Below are 19,679 nucleotides of genomic sequence, written 5' to 3'. Positions count from 1 at the left end.
TTGTTTTCATGTATCTCGACACCAATTACTTTCTGAAGTTTGTTGAAAACCTGAACAAACATTTTAGCCTGATATGACATTGCAGAATTCTGCTCTGGGTACAGTTCTTTTTAATCTGGATTGCAAATTGAGCATTTCTGGAGCCAAGTAGCATGCAGAACGACACTAGTTACTGCAATGATTTTATTACATTATTTAATTACATTAAATGCAAATGATGAAAGCCCATTTTTACAGAGAATAATTTTACTTCTGTGAAAATGGTTCATTTCCATTGGGGAGCTATTTTTCTTTTCACAGCACTGAGGAAGGCAGCGATTTGAATGAGTGCCAGATATGCTTTCATTAATATTACCATACTTCATTGCAGCTGTGGCTTTTTCTTTTTTTTTTTTTTTTTTTTTACAGACTTGAAATTAAAAATGTTTTCAATTAGATACTCCCAGAGTATTTTTCATGGCAACTTCCAATTTAGAGATTTAGATCAACCATGTGCAAAACTGCAAAATTTCTTTCTTTCTTTCTTTCTTTGACATTTGGCAGCACAGCAAGATGTAATGGCTCTGTGGTGTGTTGAACAGACTCCTGATGACAAGTCATAGGTCTGGATTGTTAAATTTGATGTGTCATTCTGCTCCCTTACCATGAATGTTGAGAGAGTTTTCTGATGGCTATCAAGCTGTCAGCTTCGTAAGATGACACCAGTTAAACACTCATTTTAAAAAAATATATATTTGCATGCTCATCAAAACCTTGTCTTACCAGCACTGCTTTCTGCTGACCTTGAAATGTGAAAGTATCAGTTTAATTTTTTGAAGATAGCAAGGAATGTTCTGTGCACAAGACTATTAATACTGAGAGATCAGGCAGCACTCCAAGTATCATGTGGGCAAAATACTTAACTTCCAATAAGCATATATTCTGAAGTCTCCCTTTCAGCCACTGTCTCTTCACCTTCATTCTTTAAAGCAACTTTTTGATTTATTAGCAGCCCTTGCTGTGCCAGTACATTTCCAAAATAAACAAGGTAACCCAGCAGCAATGGCCAGAGAGCGTTAGCAAGTGGTTTAGAGGCCTTTTTGTGGTTCTTGGTATGGAAAGATTTGAGAAGGAAGTTCAGAGACAATTGCTTACCATTGCTTGGAAGGAGATGGGGCCAGTGCCAGGCTCCTCCCAGGAGACACCCTGGGCAGCACCACATCTGGGCATGGCCTGGGCTGAGATAGAGTCCAGGGGCTGTGTGTGGGTAGAAGCCCCCAGGGAGGTTTGCCAGGGCATTTAAAGGCTACTTGTGCCATCAGGGCCCTGATACACAAAATAATGATGTAATTTCTTACTGTCCTCAACCATCCTGGCATGGTTTTTTTTGTCGATATTTTTAGCTTTCCCTATATTGGCTTTATACAGTTGAGGTAATGATTTACTTCACGTACCTCATCATCTGGTTCAGCCTCTTTCTACTTAAGGTGTTTTCCTTACAGACTACAGAAATTTTTAATGTATCCAGTTAAAAAAAAATTGTGATTTTTCTTTTCACTCACTTAATTCTTCGCATAATGTACTGATCAAAACTGCTTTTTTTTTAGCATATGGCATTTTCATGTGATGAGGATTGCTAAGTTATGATTCATGGATGTTTTTGGTTTTTTTTCTTCTCCTAGGATCATAAGAGTGTGCAAGTACTCATATAAAGCAAAATGGTCATGCAAGTATTAAAAAAAAAAATCAGAACTCTAAGCAGTTTGAGCACTGGTAATGCAAGGCAAAGCCAGGACAATGTCCTTCTCTGCTGTGATGCAAGTCCTGCTACAGTCACCTTATACTATGCTGATAGAATATTTGTGGTTGTTCCTTGATCCTGAATTAACACTGGAACCTCTGTTCTTTCCTGTCTCTGCAAAAGTATTTTTTATAATATTGTATTGAGGTTAGTAGTCAGTTCTTGATTTGATGAACATGAATGAAAAATACTAAAATTAAAATCATGTAATTGTTTCATTAGAAATCTTGCCATTTATCTCAGAACTATTTCATACAACTTATGAATCCAAGTAAGAATGAAACACCAGATCTGAGAGTCCAGCATTATTTGCTCTTTAGAATTCTGTCTTACAACACATGTGTCTCCATTTTGTCTTGTTTAAATGCAAAATCTAGTACAAAGAAATAATTCTAGTAGAAATTAATAAGGGAAAATCTCTGGGGTGTTTTTAGATGAAGATTTTAATAATTTGGGGAGTAATCTCCTATTGGTTAATATAACTATCAATAGGGATATTCAAAGTTGCCTAAGTGCCTTTTGGTATTGAAATTAAGGCATTTTTGAGTGACAGTCTTTGAAACTGCATCCCTTTGAACCTGCATTGAGGTTATTAATGTGTGTGTCCTGTGGTACCATTATTGTTTTTAACTCTTTAAAATCCAACTTAGGGCAAAATCAAGTTGCCATATCAGCGAATGTTGTCTGGAGAGGCCAGTTTATTCCTTTTCCTTATTCAGGCTTTCTTGTGGGGAACTGTAAATCGTTTTGAGAATATCTAAAATCTGTGGAGAAAGCAGGTGAGAGGTTTTCTTGAGGCTCCCATCCTACCAAGAAGGGAAATTCTTGTCAGACTGTTCCTAACTGATCCTGTAATAGAGGGCAGAGGGGAGAACTCTTGATCCCCTGACTACATGTTTGTGGATAACCATTGCTTCTACAGATTGCTCAATTATCCCTTCCTCTCCACACAGCTGGTTCAGGAAGTTCAAAGCTCTACATGCTGCATAATAATATAGAAAGTATTAGAAATGGTTGTTCTTGGAACTCTCCAGGGCAGGAGGAAGCACTGTGAAGAGCATGTATTTTGTTTTTCACTTTGCTCCACATCTAAATCTGTTGGGGAAGATCTGTGTGTGCCCTGGGCTTACCTGCCAGTAGGTAGTCAAGTCCCCTGGGACACTGTGCTGTCCCAAACTGCATTTGTACAGGCAGTAGCAAAACTGTGGAATTTCTCTGCTATTTGTGGCCAAAAGAGCAAACATTAGTGAGCAGAGGAGCCTGAGCTGAGGTCTGCTATTTGCTGAATAATCAACAACTACAAATAAGATGGTGGGGTTTTGGGGTGGAGATGGGATTTTGGGTTTGAATTTATTTTAGGGGTAGTGCTTTAAATGTAGTGTTAACTCTCTGAAAAGCATCCTTTAGAAACAGGAAATTCTGTGCCAGTTCCTGTTGTGAAGCCAGCTGCAGTATCTGCACATTTAAATCTTACTTTGCAGCCTTCATCACTGATGTCTGAAAGTCCCTTTTGCCCCAGACAGCCCCTTTTGCCCCACACACTCAAAATGGCTCCTGGGCTCAAATCTTGTTCTCTGCCTTTATAGAGTGAGGCAATGAAAATATTTCCAGTGCTATCCTTGGAGCTTCATCACTGTACTTGCTGAGAGTTGTGAGATAAAAGTAATTCAGCTTCAGGCTTTTACTTGTTAGATCAAAGGATAGCTGACAAGGTAGTGAAGATGTGTCTTTAATTTTTCAATTAACAGTGTCACAATGTTTCATCTTTTGCTGATTAATTGTTGCTTTGGACCAAGTAAATGAAGATTCAGCTGACTGAATGAATATTGGCCATATATAAAAGGATTTGGAGAACTGTCTGGTTGTTTAATATAGGTCATTTGTAAAGTATTGAATTTAATTATAATATGGAGTATCATTTTTAAAACAATGGAAAGAACACACTGTAGCTTTTAAAAAAGAGATTGAGCTATGAATATAGGACAGATTGCTGGGTTAGCAAATCACACCTAATTAAAGAATGTGGAGTGGGGACTGTTTGATTCCTTACTTAGTCTGAGGCTGCCATACTTGTGGAAATAGGACACAGGTACTGATTTTATGTGCCATTTTCCTTGGTGTCCTATGCACTTTAGTCCTTTGGTTATGTCTTACTGCTTTCCAGTGCTCCTTTATACTGCAATCTTGTGATCAGTGTGTGATAAGGACAGGAAGAGGAAGAGGAGGTGGGCAATGACAATCTGTTTCTTTGGGCTTTTAGTCACCCCTAATAATAATATACTAATCTAATGTATATTCTCTATAAAATGTGAACTCTTCCTTTTTTTAATGAGAGGAGCAAGTGTTAATTGAGCTCCTTAGATTCTCAATGTATTGTGAATATAATAATACTCATAACTGATTGCTGTGCTGGGAAGGGTACCTGTGGGCTTGTAACATGCACAGACATGGCTAAATCTTTTTCATCTTACTCCTCTGAGCATCTGCATGGTGTTTGTGTTGCTTTTGTTTTGCATGAAGGACCTGGTGAATGAGAAAGTTGCCTCACACACCTAGGGAAAATTTCCCCCTCCAAGGAGAGACTACTGGCATGTCACTGAAAATCCTTTGGTCTTCTGGGTGTTAAGTTGGTTAGGATATATTTAATGTAATTTTAGGGGCAACCAGTTCTTTTCAGTAAGGCTCCTTAGTGGGCTTTTATTCTTTTAAAGAAAGCACTTTAATTTTGGGGAAAAAGAAAGGGAGAGACCCCAAGTGACAGGGTGTTCCTGTGCTGAGATATAAGCCCCAGTAAGCACCAGAAGGTGGTGGGGCTCAGCAATTAAAGTGACCAACAGCTGGCACCAAAATCTCTTAGTGCTCACCTGCAACTTGTTTTGTTTGGGGTGTGAATTTTGATGATTTCTTCATGCATCTTACAAGGGTAATTGCTTTTATGCCTTTTTAAACTCAGTATTTTTTCCCTTTAAGGCTTGGCCTCACCAGAACAAAGAGTTATTTTGTGTTTGCTTTCACAAATTCAAATATTGACCTCAAAGTGTGTCAGGCTTTTAGAAAATGATAAAGCCTCCTTTTACTTTGAAAACAACTAATATTGCATGAATTATGCTGACATGCAGTTTATGCCATGCATATTATGTTCAGACTTCTAAGGAATTAATTACCTTGTGTATGCTAGTAGGAGGAGTTTTTAATTTCAGTGTGGGTAAAGTTTCACCATAAATTGCATGGCCATCCTACTCACCATACTCTGTTATAAACAATTGTGCAAGATGTGTTTTGGAAATAACTTTCTGGTTATTGCTTGTTTTCAGGGCTAGGATGCAGCTTTACACATGGTCTCTAAAAAGTCTAAATAAATTTTTTCTGCCTTCATGCTGCCACTGTTGACAATCAGTTTGGAGGAGCTCTACTATGAGGAGAAGAGGTTCCTACAATAGCTCAGCAGCACATGAATATTCTGATGTCACTTTTGGTCTGAAAGTTAGGAGCTACAAAGGGAAGAAAGTTAGGAAATATATCACAGCTTACCTAATGCTTTCAGGTTTTTACTGAAGCTTTGCAAATTCTCATTTCTTTGACTCTCTGCATGAATTATCTGAAATACAAAATAAACTCGGCCGTGTCTGCTTACTCTTTTATGCCCTCACAGATTTCTCAATTCGTTCTCTCTTCTCTCTCTCTCTGTTTCTCTCTCTCCTCTCTCTGTTTTTCTTTTTGGTGGGGTACCCTGAATCTCTCAAGCAGTGCAGGAGGCGGAACAGGAAGATGTAAAGGTGGTAGTGGATGCCCAAGCTCCGAAACCAACTAAAAAAACCAAGGCAGGAGCTGCAAGCTGTCAGCCTGGCAGCACCAGAAAGGAGAAAAAAGGGAAACACAAAGGTTAGCTGCATGCAGCTGAATGGCACTTGTTGAATTGACTGCAAAATACTTTGCTCTTTTTTAATTTCTTTGGATTTCTGAAAACTGCCTAAAAGTAATCTCTTGATATTTTTATGAGGTTGGACGATGGGGTTGATTTGGTCTTATCAGCATCTGTGACCTGGGAGGGAAGGAGGGCTAAAATTTGTAAACTGAGTCCTTCCTGAAGGAGTGTGTTTGTTCAAATTGCAGAGGAAAAAGTGCTAATGGAAAGATGATGGTGTTCTCCTGCAGAGTTAAAAAAATGAGAACCATCTTACACCGATGTTGTTTTTTAGACTAACTGCATGCAATGTAATTTGGAGAAACAACCTTAAATTGTAGTCATTTCTTTCCAGACTCTTGCTGAGTTTTAAATTATGCAAATCAGAAATTAAGTGGGCATTTTGAAAATCTGTTCAACAAAAATGAGCTAACATCCTTGGAGGGGCTCTTCAAGTTGTTACTTCAGTGTTACTGTATTCCACCTGGTTGGTGCCTGGGAGGTGTTTGTATGAAAAAAAATTCAGCAATGACTTTGGGTAAGATTAGGTAGACAAAAAAACCCACAATTGGTAATGGCAAAAGGGTAAGTAGAAATGTTGTTGCCATTTATTAGCTTTACTATTTGAGCCATAAAGAATAGATGGAAGAAGTGAGCTACTTCAGAGGTATGTAAATTTGATATATATATATGCACACACAGAGAACAAGGTTTTTGTACCAGAACATACAGTTTCTTTTTCTTTGACAATGAATGAGTAATGAAAGTAATAAATACCTTTCCAATAATTTGTTGTTCTTGGATAAGGCCACTGTAACTCTATCCTGCCTGGGCTGTTCTGTGTTCCCTTCCTCCCTGTGTCCAGCAGTTTCTCTGCTATTGCTTAAGTAAGAAAACAGTGACACAGTTTATTTAAAGAACAATGACTAATAAGGGTAATTATTGAGGTCAGAGTATTGGGGCTTGTCTACAGAAATTTTGCAGGACATGAGCCTACCTTCTCAGAATTCTTTACACCATATTGCAGCTTCATTGGTGAGATCTGAAGCTACAGCTCCTCTGTCTGTAATCCCTTCAAAGCAAGCCCTGGGCTAGATAAACTTTTGAGTCTGGTCCTGAGGTGAAGACTCTGGTCATATATGTGAAAAAAAGAAGGTGTGTGTCAATACTCAGGCAAAATAATAAGTGAATATAATAAGTGAAATTAACTGAATGTAAAAATTGTTAGCAAAATAAGTGAACAGAAAGCTACTGTTTCTGGATTTACCATAAAAAGTAATGGCACTGCAGCATAGAGATGCCAAGTTTTATTTTGAAGTTCATCTTGGTGAAGAGTAAAAATTCTTTTACTAGTTTGAAAGAAAACGTATCTAGGTTGTAACTGAGCATTGTCTGGGGTAATACTTAAATCGTGGTTTCTTTTCTGCCTCGCCTTGAGGCTCTGTTTCATCTCATATGATGCCTGTTTTGCCTTTAGGGGGTGCCTATGTCTGCATTGTGTTCAGAACTTAAAATAATTGTGCCAGTGAGTTACAGGTTTGGTTTGAAATATCTGCATTGTGTTACAGTGTGTATACACATCCCCAGTCATTGAATTATACCTGAATTGCTTTGAAGCTGTAGTACAGTCATTTTCCTCTGGGTTTAGATGTGTAATGCTTTTTGAAGTGGCTCAAAAAATGATGAAGCCATGATCTGACCAATGTGCTAAAGACAAACATGAGGGAAATACCAGGCTCAATGAGGTTCCACTGACATAAGGCAAGAAAAGAACATAGCTAATCACTCCTGTAGAGCTGATTGCTCCTCTCAAGTTAGGGGTCAGTCCATTTTGAAATTATGTGATGGGAAATGTGGTAGTTAGCAATTTTTTTCTAAATCTGGGATTATGACTAGTAATTCATTCTTATTGATGCTATGCTATATACACTGTGCCTATCTAAAAAAAAACCAAAAACACCACCATAATTTTTTGTGGGATAGAGCCTGTAAAAAGTAAATTTCTGAGATTTTGTAGTATCTTAGCTCACTAAACTGGTATTTCTGAAAGCTTTGGTCTCTCATTTCATTGTTTGACATAATATTCACTATAGGAAAAACAAACAAACAAAACCAAACCAACCCAAAATGTAGCAAATGAATATGTAAAATGATTGTCCTTCCTGTGGAAACAGTGGATCAAATTCTGGCTTGATTTGTGACACTAGTAAGGGGTGATGAAGGATACTGGTGAACCTGGTGCTCAGTATTGCTAGATGGTTCAGCAGAAAAATAATGCAAGCAAGTGGAGACTCTTGTAGCAAGGACTGATGAAAAGTACAGCGTGCACTTTATTATCACATTTAAGATCAAAGTACTTTAGATACCAAATACCTTGACAGTTTTTTAAAAAATGAGATTCCTAAAAGTATTACACGTACATAGTGATGTGTGGGGTTTTGTTTGTTGGTTTTTTTTCCCCTTGCACTAAAAGCATTTGCTTTTAGTAACCTGATCTGGTGTTAGCAATAGTTCTTTTAGGTTTGTGAAGAAATTAGTAAATGCACCTGATAAAGTGCTTTTTTGGCTACGTTTATGAATGGGGTAAATCAAATTAGGAATATAAAATGGAACCTTCAAAGAAAAACCAGCGAGAAACCTGTGCTAAGCCAGGAGCTAATTGAAAGTGAAATCTGATATGAAAATTAAGGAATCATTCTTTGAAATGTTTGGTTTAATTTGTTCTGAGATTTTTATTGTTTTCTTGGTTGATGTTGCTTTTGCTTTTATTTTTTTCCTAGCATTTTTGCACTTACAGCACGTAAGTACATTCTAGGAAAAAGTTCTGAACTGCACTGGTTCCCTCACTGCCCCAGGCAACGTAAATGAAGAATTTATTCCCTGAGACTGGGGACCTGGATGTGTTAAAAGTGTTTGAATGAACAATACCTTCCCAACCATTTCTCTCTTATGTTCATAACATGTTGGGTATTCCCTGCTGTCTTTCTGAGCCTCAGAAAGCAGAGGAGCTGCTCTGACACACAGTGCTGTCTTTCTCTGCCAGGATGGCTATTTCATGTTTTGATTTGCTTTGCTTTTTCCATGTTTCTTTTATCTCTTTCACGCCTGTCTGTCTGTTTTGATTTGTGCATCCTGTCCCGTTTTTGTATGTAACAAGCAACTGCATGAATGCTGGCTGAGAAAGCAGCACCATTTGTTGGGAAAGATGTCTGATTTCCCACTGGAACCCTTCCTTTCTGGCAGGGGGAGGGAAGTCCATGGAGAGCAGATTTAGCTTGGCTTCCCTGTGCCTTCCAGAGAAGGGGCAGGAGGAACAGTGAGTGAGTTTCCACCAAGAAAAGTCCTGTTACTTCCAGATCTGGCAAACTTTTCAGGCTGTGCTTTGGCAACTCATGAGCTTGATTGTGAAGAAGTCATTTTGTCCTCATCCGGATAAAGATTTATGAAAGTGCTGTTCCTGCTGCAGTTTTCTGGATTTCATCAGAGTGCAGAGCTTGGTTCTCAAGCACTTGCTTTTAGTGAGCTGATCTGGTGTTAGCAATAATCCTTCTTTTAATGGAAGTTTGGACTAAATCATCTCTAGAGGCCTTTTCCTAAACATTTGCACCCTTTCCCTAGAAACAAATCCCTTGGTCATTTTGCAGTTGGTTAAAGCCCCTGGGAGGACAGGTGTGTGTAGGGAAATGGGTTACAAAATTCTGACAGCTCTGATATACCTAAGGTTATTTGGTCCCCCCAAAATAGACAAAAAGAGGCTTTCACCCTCTCTTAAACATTCTGCTTTTTTTTTTTTTTTTTTTTTTTCTTCTTTTTCAGACAGTTTCACCCAACAGGGGTATATATATTAAGGCAATGGAGTTTTAAGTTTCTAGGTGATGCAATTTTATGATATTTCATTCTAGCAATTTTAAATAGAATTTTCTAGTAAGTCTGCATTTGCTGTTAGCATGTTTGCAGGGGAAAGATATACGTGTTGGAGAACCTTCATTTTACATAACTGAGGCCAGAAAATGTTGCTTGTTGTAAGATTATAGTGTTATTAGCTTTGAGGATTTATTGGCTTTGAGAATTTTTCTGATGGGTTGTCTAGAAATGCTCTACCAGTGCTGTTGTGGGGAAAAAAGAACTCCAACCAGAACAACCTCTAGATCTGTAGGGCTGAGGAGGACGTAAATACATCAGGATCTAAAGCCTCCATCCCATGTGCTCTGTAGTTAGTTTGTCAGAAAGTGTTTTTGTAACTGTATCTAATAGAACTGAGGTAGCTCATCTATATTCATTTTAATATCTATCTATAGGACATATCAAAATGGTTGGAAATTTTTCAGAGGAAAGCTATTGTGGATGTAGGATAGAGAAATGTACACCTGCTGTCCCTCCCATAAGGAGATTTTCTTTAGCTAGGTTAGGCCAATGGAACAAGGTCTTGACTTGGTATTCTCAAATTGTATTTTGATTACTAAATCCAGTGAGACTGAATGGATGTTGGGTTGTTGTTCCATCCTAAAGAAGCTGAAGTTTCAAACAGGCATAAAATTATATCATAAAATGCATGAAGCCTTAGATTTGTTTCTCAAATGTCATAAATACTAAGTAAAATTTTGCTACTTTATTCTCTTCCCAAGGCTTTCAGTAGCAGTTCTGTATTTATATTTACAATTTTTTTTTAATCTTTATAACTTTTGTATTTATTGCATAGCTTTCTCTCTCTCATTCCAGACTGCGATCTTGTGATTTTTTTTTTTGTCATTTGTTTTTTGGTGGAGATAGTTAACATTTTGTGTATTTAAAGCAAAAGAAAAAAATTATCCTATCTAAAAAATCCTGTACCTAAGATCAAAGTTAAGTGAATGTCTACCTGAAGTATTTTGAATTTCTTAGAATTTAGATGAATGCAGGTTATAAAAATACTCTATGTGGTAGTTTGGAGTCCCAGTTTTTAAGAGTGGGATACTGTCTATTTATAAATATTGTGTAGGAGATTCTAGGTGCTAACAGAATAATAGTTTATAGGATGGAAATGCCAGTGAATACAGATTTTCTTTTCCATTTTTTTTCCACTATTTTTTTGTTTTCATTTCTGGCACCTCTGGGTTTCATCTGAGACATGGCCACAAGAAAGTTTACCAGATGATCTTTACTGGAGGGACTGGTATTTGGGGGCAGTTTCCATCTTCCTCTGTCCTCCCTGCCCTCTTTCATGGTTGCCTCTCAAAAATGCCCTCTTCTTCCTAGCAGGTATTCAAGGACATCTCTATCATTATTTTTTTTTCTTCCTGATTTTTGGGGAAAGCTGTAGAACACGCTGACCGTAGGAATAAAGACTTTCTTTTTTGGCACTGGGAAACTTCTAGACATGAATGGTTTGTTTTATTGCACAATGAACCATCCTTCCAATAAGCAAGTGGAAAGGAGTCAGTGAGACAGAGAAAATGAGAACACAGGGAGTGATCCACCTTGAGGATCATGATTACATAAGTTTGGAAGTGTTTTCAGACATTAGGTAGGTGATAGTAAGGCTGCCTTTTGAACTCTGACTTACAAAGATACACTTATAGCACATGATACAGGAAAAAAAATACCTATGTGTATGCTTGCATTTAATACCACTTTACACATGCATGTCTAGTTACAAAGATGTCTGCACACACACAAATATTAAATAGTTAATGCTGCATATGCCATCAACCATCCGGAATATTCTAATGCAGCAGAGAGTCTTTTTTCTTTCTGTCTGGCTACATCTTCTGTTCCCTTAAATGGGGTCACCAGTGGAACGATTCATAATGCTTAAGTACACACTCTACCAGTGGTGCAGCCTTCAGAATACTGAAATGGATTTTTCTTCTCTGAAAGTCTGACCTGTCAGTGTAGCCTCTGTCCTGATGCCTGGGGACACGTGATGTTCCCACCAGCACAGGATGTGAGTGCAGATGTTCTGCAGGCGTCAGAAAAAAAAAAAAAAAAAAAAAAAAATCAGCTACAGTGCAATGGCTGATGCTGTCAAAAGCATTTCATTTGCTGCAGATCAATGTCTTCTTTGAAGCAGAATAATTAAGGTGTTCCTTTTGAAACAAGATCTCAAATGTAGGTTTGTATCATCCAAAGCTTAAAATAAGGGGCTCAGTAGATGTGCGTGAGGTATGAGCATCTTGTTAAATTCACTGATACTTAACACTTTGGAAATTCAGAGTTAAGGCTGGAATCTAACTTTAGGCAGCCACTTGAATGATGGCAGTTAACATGGTTAAAGCTGTTAAAAATACCACAGTGAATGCTGGCAGCTACCTGTCTGTTCTAGATCATCTTTGCTGTAGTGCTTATTCTGAGAGAACTTTTCTGAAGAGTGCTGTTCAGTTCAGTGCCATGTTACACCTGCAGTACAGGAAACTGTACTCTTCATTCTACATCACACACAGCTTCTCCTTGGAATTGTCATCCTATAAAGATGAGAGGAACATTTCCATGGACTTTAGTCCTTCAGAGCTGGATTCTAGTTTATCCATTGTGATTAGTTTTACTGTAAATCAGAATTCACAGTCTTGGTGCAGAAATCACCAGATTAAGGGGCTGTGTGATGTGGGTGACCTTGAACCCTGAATTTAATCCTTCAAGGATTCTTGAAACCTTCAGGGATTCCTGGTGACCTTGAACCCTGAATTTAATCCTTCTGCAGTGTTGGACTGCATCTTCTTAGGTAGTTGCACAACCAGTGCTGTTCCTGTTCCTGAGGGTATGGACCACTCTCTTTCCACTTTCCCTTCCTATCTCAGTGGCAGTGACAGAAGTGTGGCAAAGCACGGTAAAGCCTGTGAAGAGTGGAATCCAGTTGTCTTTTAATGCAAGCTGACAGCTGCTGCAAAGCAGGCTGAAATGGTATTCTTGGAGACTTCTGCTACAGATCTCCCACTGAAAAAAATCCCAGTCCCTACAGCTCTTTCATACAGGATTTATTCATCTCTGGGTTTGTTTTTTTTCTTTCATTAGAAGCACCATATTCTTTTACTGAACTAGATGGTTGCAATGCTTGCTAATTCTCCACCATGTTCCTTGCCTATTAAAAAAGTTTTCAGAATATCAACAGTATTCACACTGTGTCAGTACATTGTAACGTTACCATTTTTATTGGTGCAAAAGTGCATTTATATGTAGCTAATTTAGTAATATGTACCAGCACTAGGTCTTAAGTAAGAGCTGAAGTACATTTGCAATCCAATGTTTTTATTTGCTGACCTGAAGGAAAAAAAATGAAGTTAAATTGTGATAGAAATATCCCCCACCCTGCCCCGTATTTTCATTTTTCCTGTCTCCAGAAGCAATTTTCAGCCATGAGGAGGTAAATATGTTCTGGCTGTCACCAGAAGCCACAGAGTCACAGCATGTCAGAGGCTGGCAGGTGCCTCTGGGGACTGTCTGGGCTGCCTGGGGCCCTGCTCAGAGCAGGTTGCCCAGAACTGTGCCCAGCTGTGGATTGAGCAAAAGGGAGGATGGAGGTTCCAGGGAACATGTTTTATCTTCTTTAGAGTTTCACTCTGATGTTTTAATTGTATAGCAATTTGCTAACTCATTAGGCATATTTAGGCTTGTTGCTTTTCCTGTTGTGTTCACTGCTAAGTCTACCTGTGAATTTTCCAAGTTGCTGAAACTTTGAAGCATCATTTCATAAAGCAGACTTGTTTATTATGGGATATGGCATAATCTGGGACTTGGTCTTAACTGTTACTGGAACAGTTCTATGTCCTTATGAAAACTACATCTGCTTATTTGTCAGTTCTCCTCAGTGAATTTCTTTGCTCTTTACTTTTTTGGTGTTTCTGGTGTGTGGATAGGGGGAGGTATTTGGAGGAGAGGAGCAACAGTGAAGTCCTGATCACATCTTTGAGATTTTTCTGCTGTATTATGAGGGAAGTGTAAGATGTTTGCCTTGGAGGCTAGTTTAGTCTCATTTAAGTCTAGAATGGGAACATCTGATCTTTGATTCTTAGAAAAGATGCTTTCTGTGAGTGAACAATTCTCTCTTCAGTAACTCCTTGACACAAAGACAACAAAGGTTTTTGCTATTGTCTGGCAGGGATTGACGGCCCAGCTGCTTTTCAAGATGATGTTCAGAAGACAGGAAGTCAAGTGCAGATTCTTACTGTTGGACAGCCTAGCCATGATGAAGATGAGGGAGAGAAGATGGCTAGTGGCCAACAACAGCAAAGCAAACAAGATCTTAGAACAGCAATGCAGAAAAAAGGTAAGTAGCTAAAGCTGCCTTCATGTTCTACTTAGTTGCGTTATGAACACTGACTCCTTTTCCTGTTCTCACTCCCAGCCACAGCCTAAGCAGAGATTGCTACTGTGTTTCTTCTCCTCAGAGCCTGTTAGGCTCTCTTCTATTATCTCCAGGAAGATAATGAATTTCTCTGTCATCTTAATGAACAAGAGCTCTCCAGGCTCTCAGGGATGTGGCTTTCCCATCTGCAGTGCAGTGCCTCTATTGAGGTACCAAGATGCTAATGCTCATACCCATCTGTTCACATTTTTATCCTGTACAACTTTGAAATCACATACTTGAGGGCTAAAAAAAAAAAAAGAATATGGAATAATATCAACATTCAAGCTAGAATATTAATTGTAGATTGTCAGTTAAAGATTGTTCATGTTTTCACAATGTGTGCTCATGCTTGCAGAGGTGAAACTTACAGCACTGTACATTTTAAAGCATTTCCCTTGCATAGTCCACAATGTTATGGAATAATTATTTTTTCCATTCCAGAGGCATACATGATTTGGGAGATTGTGTATGTACACATTCATGCATCTGGCTCTTCCTTCATGCACTGTTGTTAACTTTGTAGGAAGGAAAAAAAAAAAATGTAGGAAGGAAAAAAAAAATCCTAAAATCCTCACAAAAGCTTTTTCTGAAGTCATTTGCTTTGCAGTTGTTCTTCTTCAGTACACAGCTTTTGAAGCAAAGATAGCTCAAGCCAAGAGTGCTCTGATGCTTTAAGAATAAACTCTTTGTGTAGAAAGAGCAAAATGTAAGTGCAAACTTGACTCATCTAGAATAGACTATTCATACCTAAATGTCTGCCTCTTGTCTGCAGGGCAGTTCTCACTAAGATTAATTTTTTCTGGGACATTACTCTGCAGATGTGAGCTGCTTCAACTGAAATGGACAGATTTCCTCCAAGTGTGGTATTTCCTGGGCATTGGAGTCAGAGGGATGTTGGCATGACTAATGAGTTCTGATCTGTGTGGCGATTGTGTTGCCTTAAATCATGGCTCAGAATATTTAATCATCAGGCATGCTACCTACTAAAGCTGATTGACTTAAAAACTATCAACGGACTTCCCAAATTAGGACAGAGCACTCAGATTTTTACTCTGGGGAACATTTCTATTTTTTATGTTTTTTCCAGGTTAGATATATTTTTATTCCCCCAAATTTTTGGTTTAATTTTAATAGAAGCAGTGGGATTTTTGTTCTGATTTGCTGGTTTTTTTGTTTTGTTTTTGTTTGGGTTTTGGGTTGTTTTTTTGTTTTTTTTTTTTGCTTTGTTTCTTCATATTCTTAAGTAGATGAAACTACATTTTTAAACATTTTGAACTGCTGTCTCGCATCAGTCCTTCTCTTGCATGGAATAGGAGCAAAAGGAGAACACAGAGATAAGTGTTCACTGGACTAATGGGAAAGGCTGAGTCCCATTAGATTTGTGATTTGTGCCCATTCTGTTCTTTGACACTAATTTTGTGGAGAGAAGCATCTCTCAGCACATGTCTCTGCTTCCCCAGTGAGCCAACTTCTGTTACAAGACAAGAGGTTATAGGCTACCTAACTGTGAAAAGAGTGTGCCACTTGCAAGAAAATGCCAAATGTTTTATTTGATTTCTCCATCTGTTGGAAATTGCCATACTAAAATAATTCCCACAGGAAATATTTGTCCTTTTGATTTCAGAAGATATGCAGAGTTTCTCTCTGGCAAATGAGTCACTAGGATGAAGCCAGACTTCCAGAAGTTTTATCACTGAATAACTAACACACAATCTTCCCATTTATCAGTTTCCTACATGTCTCTGTGAAAACTTGGAATGAGCAATTTGGTCTCAGTTCTTCTTTGCCACCTGAAGTGACAACTGTTTTGAGATTTAGGGGAGGAATACTTTTGATTCTTGGTTTCAAAACCAAAACTGGACCTCACTGGAGTATTCTTCCCCACCAGCCACGGGTGCAGACTTTTCTAAGGCTGGCATAGAATTTCCACTACAAAAGTAAGGGTGGTGAAATAGTAAGCATGGATAGAGAAATAAACTGATTATATCTGTGTGTGTGCAAGTATGGCTTTATTTCACAGCTGCCAGATGAGGAGATGGACTGTCTATCATTATTAAGAGATAATGCTCGTGTATAATTAATACCGAACAAGTTCTGCAGGCTTTGAGAATATCTATTTACCTGTGAACTCAGGCCTCCCTTGCATTGCCAAGTCCTGCTGGAACATTTTTGCTGTCATACTTCATGTCCAGATCAGGGGAACTGAGGAAGGACAACAAAACCATTACTGGTGCAGCTGAATGCAAGACAAGCATTGCAGATACTTCTCATTTGCTTTTATGCATTCACTCTTACTTAGCTGGCATTATTTCATTATCTAGTGTGCATCTGGTGTAAAAAGCTATTTTAGAGGGATATGCATTGAAGTTATTGGAGCAACAACATAAAAAGTATTTAAATGCCTTTTTTGGTGTCTTTTTCTCATTCCATTCCAAAATTTGAACTGAAGAGAACTATTACTGTTACTATCTTGTTGCAGCATAACCATTCAGCATGGATTATGTTTTCTGAAGCCTCAGCTTTGTGATTCAGGCTTTTCTAACAGCAGATATGAGAAGATAGAAGTTTAATTTGATTGTGCAGCAAGATCAATGTCCATAATTGAGAATTCTGGCAGCAGCATTATGACCCCATCCAGTAAGCCCTTAGCCTTGTGCAGAGTCCTGCTGGCAAGTTAGGCTTGCTCACTCACTTTAGGGTTTGCAGAATCAAGCCCATGGATTTTTTCCTTTCCCAGATCCCCATGCAAATCCATCCTGGTCCTCTTCCACCTCCCAATCCAGTCTTGTCGCCCTGGATCATGTTCCTGGTAAGTACAGAAGGAAAAAGTTAATTATGCCCATGCTGCTTGGCTCTGGAAATCTTTGCATTTCATCTGTCCTGCGTTGGACTTGCCAGTAGTGGAAGTTCTGGACCAAGTGTTTTGGGTTTTTTCCCAGGAAAAAATACTGCATAGTTAGCTTCTCCTTAGACCCTAGAGCTTGAACCTGAGCACAGGATGGCTTCATCTGCATGATGCTCCTTGAAAAACTAGGCCTGGCAAATGTCCCACCATTGATGCTTTCTGCTGCTAAGTCCTATTTGATGTTCAAAGTTGTGCTTCCCTTTGAAACGTCTGAGGTTTTGAATCCTTGTAGAGTCAAATTTTTAAGTGCTGTAAGGCAGTTCCTTTGGATGAGGCTGATACTGTTTTTTACATGAAATAAATATGCATGAGAACATTTCCTTGATGTGAATGTTTCTTCTCAGTCCAAAATCTGCTTCTCATCAGATCACATAAGGTACAGTTAAAAGTGTGCTGTGAAAGGGCTCATATTTTAATTGTTAAGGTTTCCAAATGGACGTGATAGGTTGTCCACTCAACTCCAATTTTAGTTTTAATGTTTTGTTTTGTACTTGAAGTACCTGATTGGGTTAAGATCTGCTCTTTATCTCTGGGTAACTCAATCCTCTCAGTGGAATGGAAAACATGGTATTTCCTTTCTCATTTGCTGAAATGTTTTGGCTTCCCAGGGCAGGTGCTGTCTCACCCATGTGTTTGTAGATGGCCTCACCCAGTGAACTCTTCTCACACCCCCCACCCTTCTCACCTGAGAGCCTAAGGGTGCAGAAGGGATCCTGCACAGCAAGCATGGACAGCTTGCAGTTTGTTAGCATTTTATATACATGCACTGCTTTCTCCTCAGGCATTTCAAGCAGCATGAATTTTGATGAGGAAGAGGATGAGGAAGATGAAGACAGCTCCAGTTCCTCTCAGTTAAACAGTAACACCCGGCCTGGTTCTGCCACAAGCAAGAAATCCAATAAGGTAAGGGGGGGGTGCTGATGCAGAGGTGTGCAGGCTGCTATGAACTATTTCAGAGTGCAGTCAGGATAGGCCTGGCTTTCCTGTTTTCTTTTTAATGTTCACTAGAGTATCTCTAGGGTGATTAATTGTGACACCTCTCAGGGTTCACAGGAGCAAGCAATGAAAATAATGACTAGGACAAAAGATAGCAAATATTGTCTGAATTTGAATTAACAGAAAGGTAAACAGTAAATATTCACCATTCTGCCTCTTGAAGGTGCTTAGAAGGATCTTTTGTTTTTATTGCCTTTTCCTGAGCATTTTTCAACCCTTATCTCACTGCCACCATTCAAACGTAAGACTTTGGCTTGTTCAGAGATTTTAAATCACAAGTTCTTGCTAAACCCATTGGTGGAGCCTCACTCTTTTATATCCTGCACTGCATTCCCATCACTGTTACACCTCTATCCAGCCTTATCTGTCTGTCCCCATCCCATTTCTTCCTTCCATGAAAGACCATCACTATTCTTGGGTATGGCCTTTCAGAAACAAGAAGTGTGGTGAGATTGGAAGGTGTTAGCCAGGGTTTGCTGTGTCATATCCCAGCACTCTGCCCGTGCAGCTGCCCTGCTCTGCTTCACCAGGTGTGTCTGTACATGGAGCATCACTGCCGTGGGGAGCTGCTCCCGGGGCCTTTGGCAGCCAAGAACTTGACCCTTAGTTTGACAAGCTGCCTTCCAGGAGGCTGAGGAATCAGAACAAGGAAGATATTCTGTCCCTTGTATTTAAGTTTGGCTCTATGAAATGTCATTCTGTTATACTTAAAAAACTTGAACATCAAAGTTGAGGAAACCTGCATTTTGCTTACTGTTTTAGGAAGTGGCTTCAGCTCCCAGTCCTTCCACAAATGAGCCTCTCATAGATGTTGATGACCTGGAGGAATTTGCCATGAGACCTGCTCCCCAGGGTGCCACTGTCAAATGCAGAATCACAAGAGACAAGAAGGGAATGGACCGAGGGATGTACCCCACTTATTACCTCCACTTGGAAAGGGAGCATGGTAAAAAGGTCATAAAATTACTTGAATGGCATACCAGTTGCACCTGAATATAAAAAGATTATTAAAATTTGAAGAATTCTTACAAAGAAAAGATAGTCTTGTATTTTAAATATATTTTCACTTTCACTAAGATCTGTCCTACAGTCTTCCAAAAGCAAAACTATAGTACCACTCTGTTCTACTGCCTTTCTTCATATGTCAGATCTTTGACATAAAAATAATCCATTCAAAGCACCTTCGTGTGACATTCAGTAGTTGAGGCTCTCTGCGTTTCATGGCCTGAAATACATCTATTGTCAATTGAACTGGAAAAGCTGGAGCTACTTAGAATTATACATTTAACAAAAGAGATAAAATTTAATTACTTAAGCAATAAATAATGGACTGAGTGGTTGAGAAGTCGCTTTCCCTTTCCAGATTTTTATTTGGATTTGCTAAATCCCAGGAGACTTTCTGTTACTTCGCTAATGATGCTAGAATACAGAAAAATTGTCTGTGGTTTCCTTATATCAAAGAAGGAAGTGGTGTGCACTAACCCCTTCAGCATTCTAGAATATGTTTTTCTTGCTCTGCTCAGGTGTTTCTGTTAGCTGGAAGGAAACGAAAGAAGAGTAAAACCTCAAATTACCTCATCTCCATAGACCCAACCGACCTGTCTCGGGGTGGAGAGAGTTTTATTGGAAAACTGAGGTAAACACTGTAAATACATCTAAGAATATTCTTTATAGAACATAGGAGGAATTCGAAATTAAGAAGCCTGTAGAACCCTATGACTTCTGAATTAGAGGCTCGACTACATCATGGCGTAAGGGTCTTAAAGTTGAGCAG

At 38.9% G+C, this 19,679-nt stretch overlaps 1 protein-coding gene across 9 annotated transcripts in view; it reads left to right on the top strand.

The window, feature by feature from the left end:
• Positions 1-19,679, top strand: part of TUB (TUB bipartite transcription factor) — a 120,001-nt gene that overhangs the window by 78,785 nt on the left and 21,537 nt on the right. For 4 of the 9 annotated variants that reach the window (XM_071762483.1, XM_071762484.1, XM_071762482.1 and 1 more), the window contains exons 4-9: positions 5,528-5,662; positions 13,756-13,923; positions 16,742-16,813; positions 17,691-17,812; positions 18,668-18,859; positions 19,429-19,541. In XM_071762483.1, the coding sequence (XP_071618584.1) occupies positions 5,528-5,662; positions 13,756-13,923; positions 16,742-16,813; positions 17,691-17,812; positions 18,668-18,859; positions 19,429-19,541 (802 nt within the window). The remainder of the gene's footprint in view (positions 1-5,527; positions 5,663-13,755; positions 13,924-16,741; positions 16,814-17,690; positions 17,813-18,667; positions 18,860-19,428; positions 19,542-19,679) is intronic. The other 5 variants (XM_071762487.1, XM_071762488.1, XM_071762490.1 and 2 more) reach the window with 3 other exon arrangements.

The sequence above is a fragment of the Heliangelus exortis genome, chromosome 18 (genome assembly GCF_036169615.1).
Source record: "Heliangelus exortis chromosome 18, bHelExo1.hap1, whole genome shotgun sequence".
NCBI lineage: Eukaryota > Metazoa > Chordata > Aves > Apodiformes > Trochilidae > Heliangelus > Heliangelus exortis.
The sequence above is the reverse complement of the archived record's forward strand: the minus strand, read 5'-3'. Positions and strand labels throughout refer to the sequence as shown.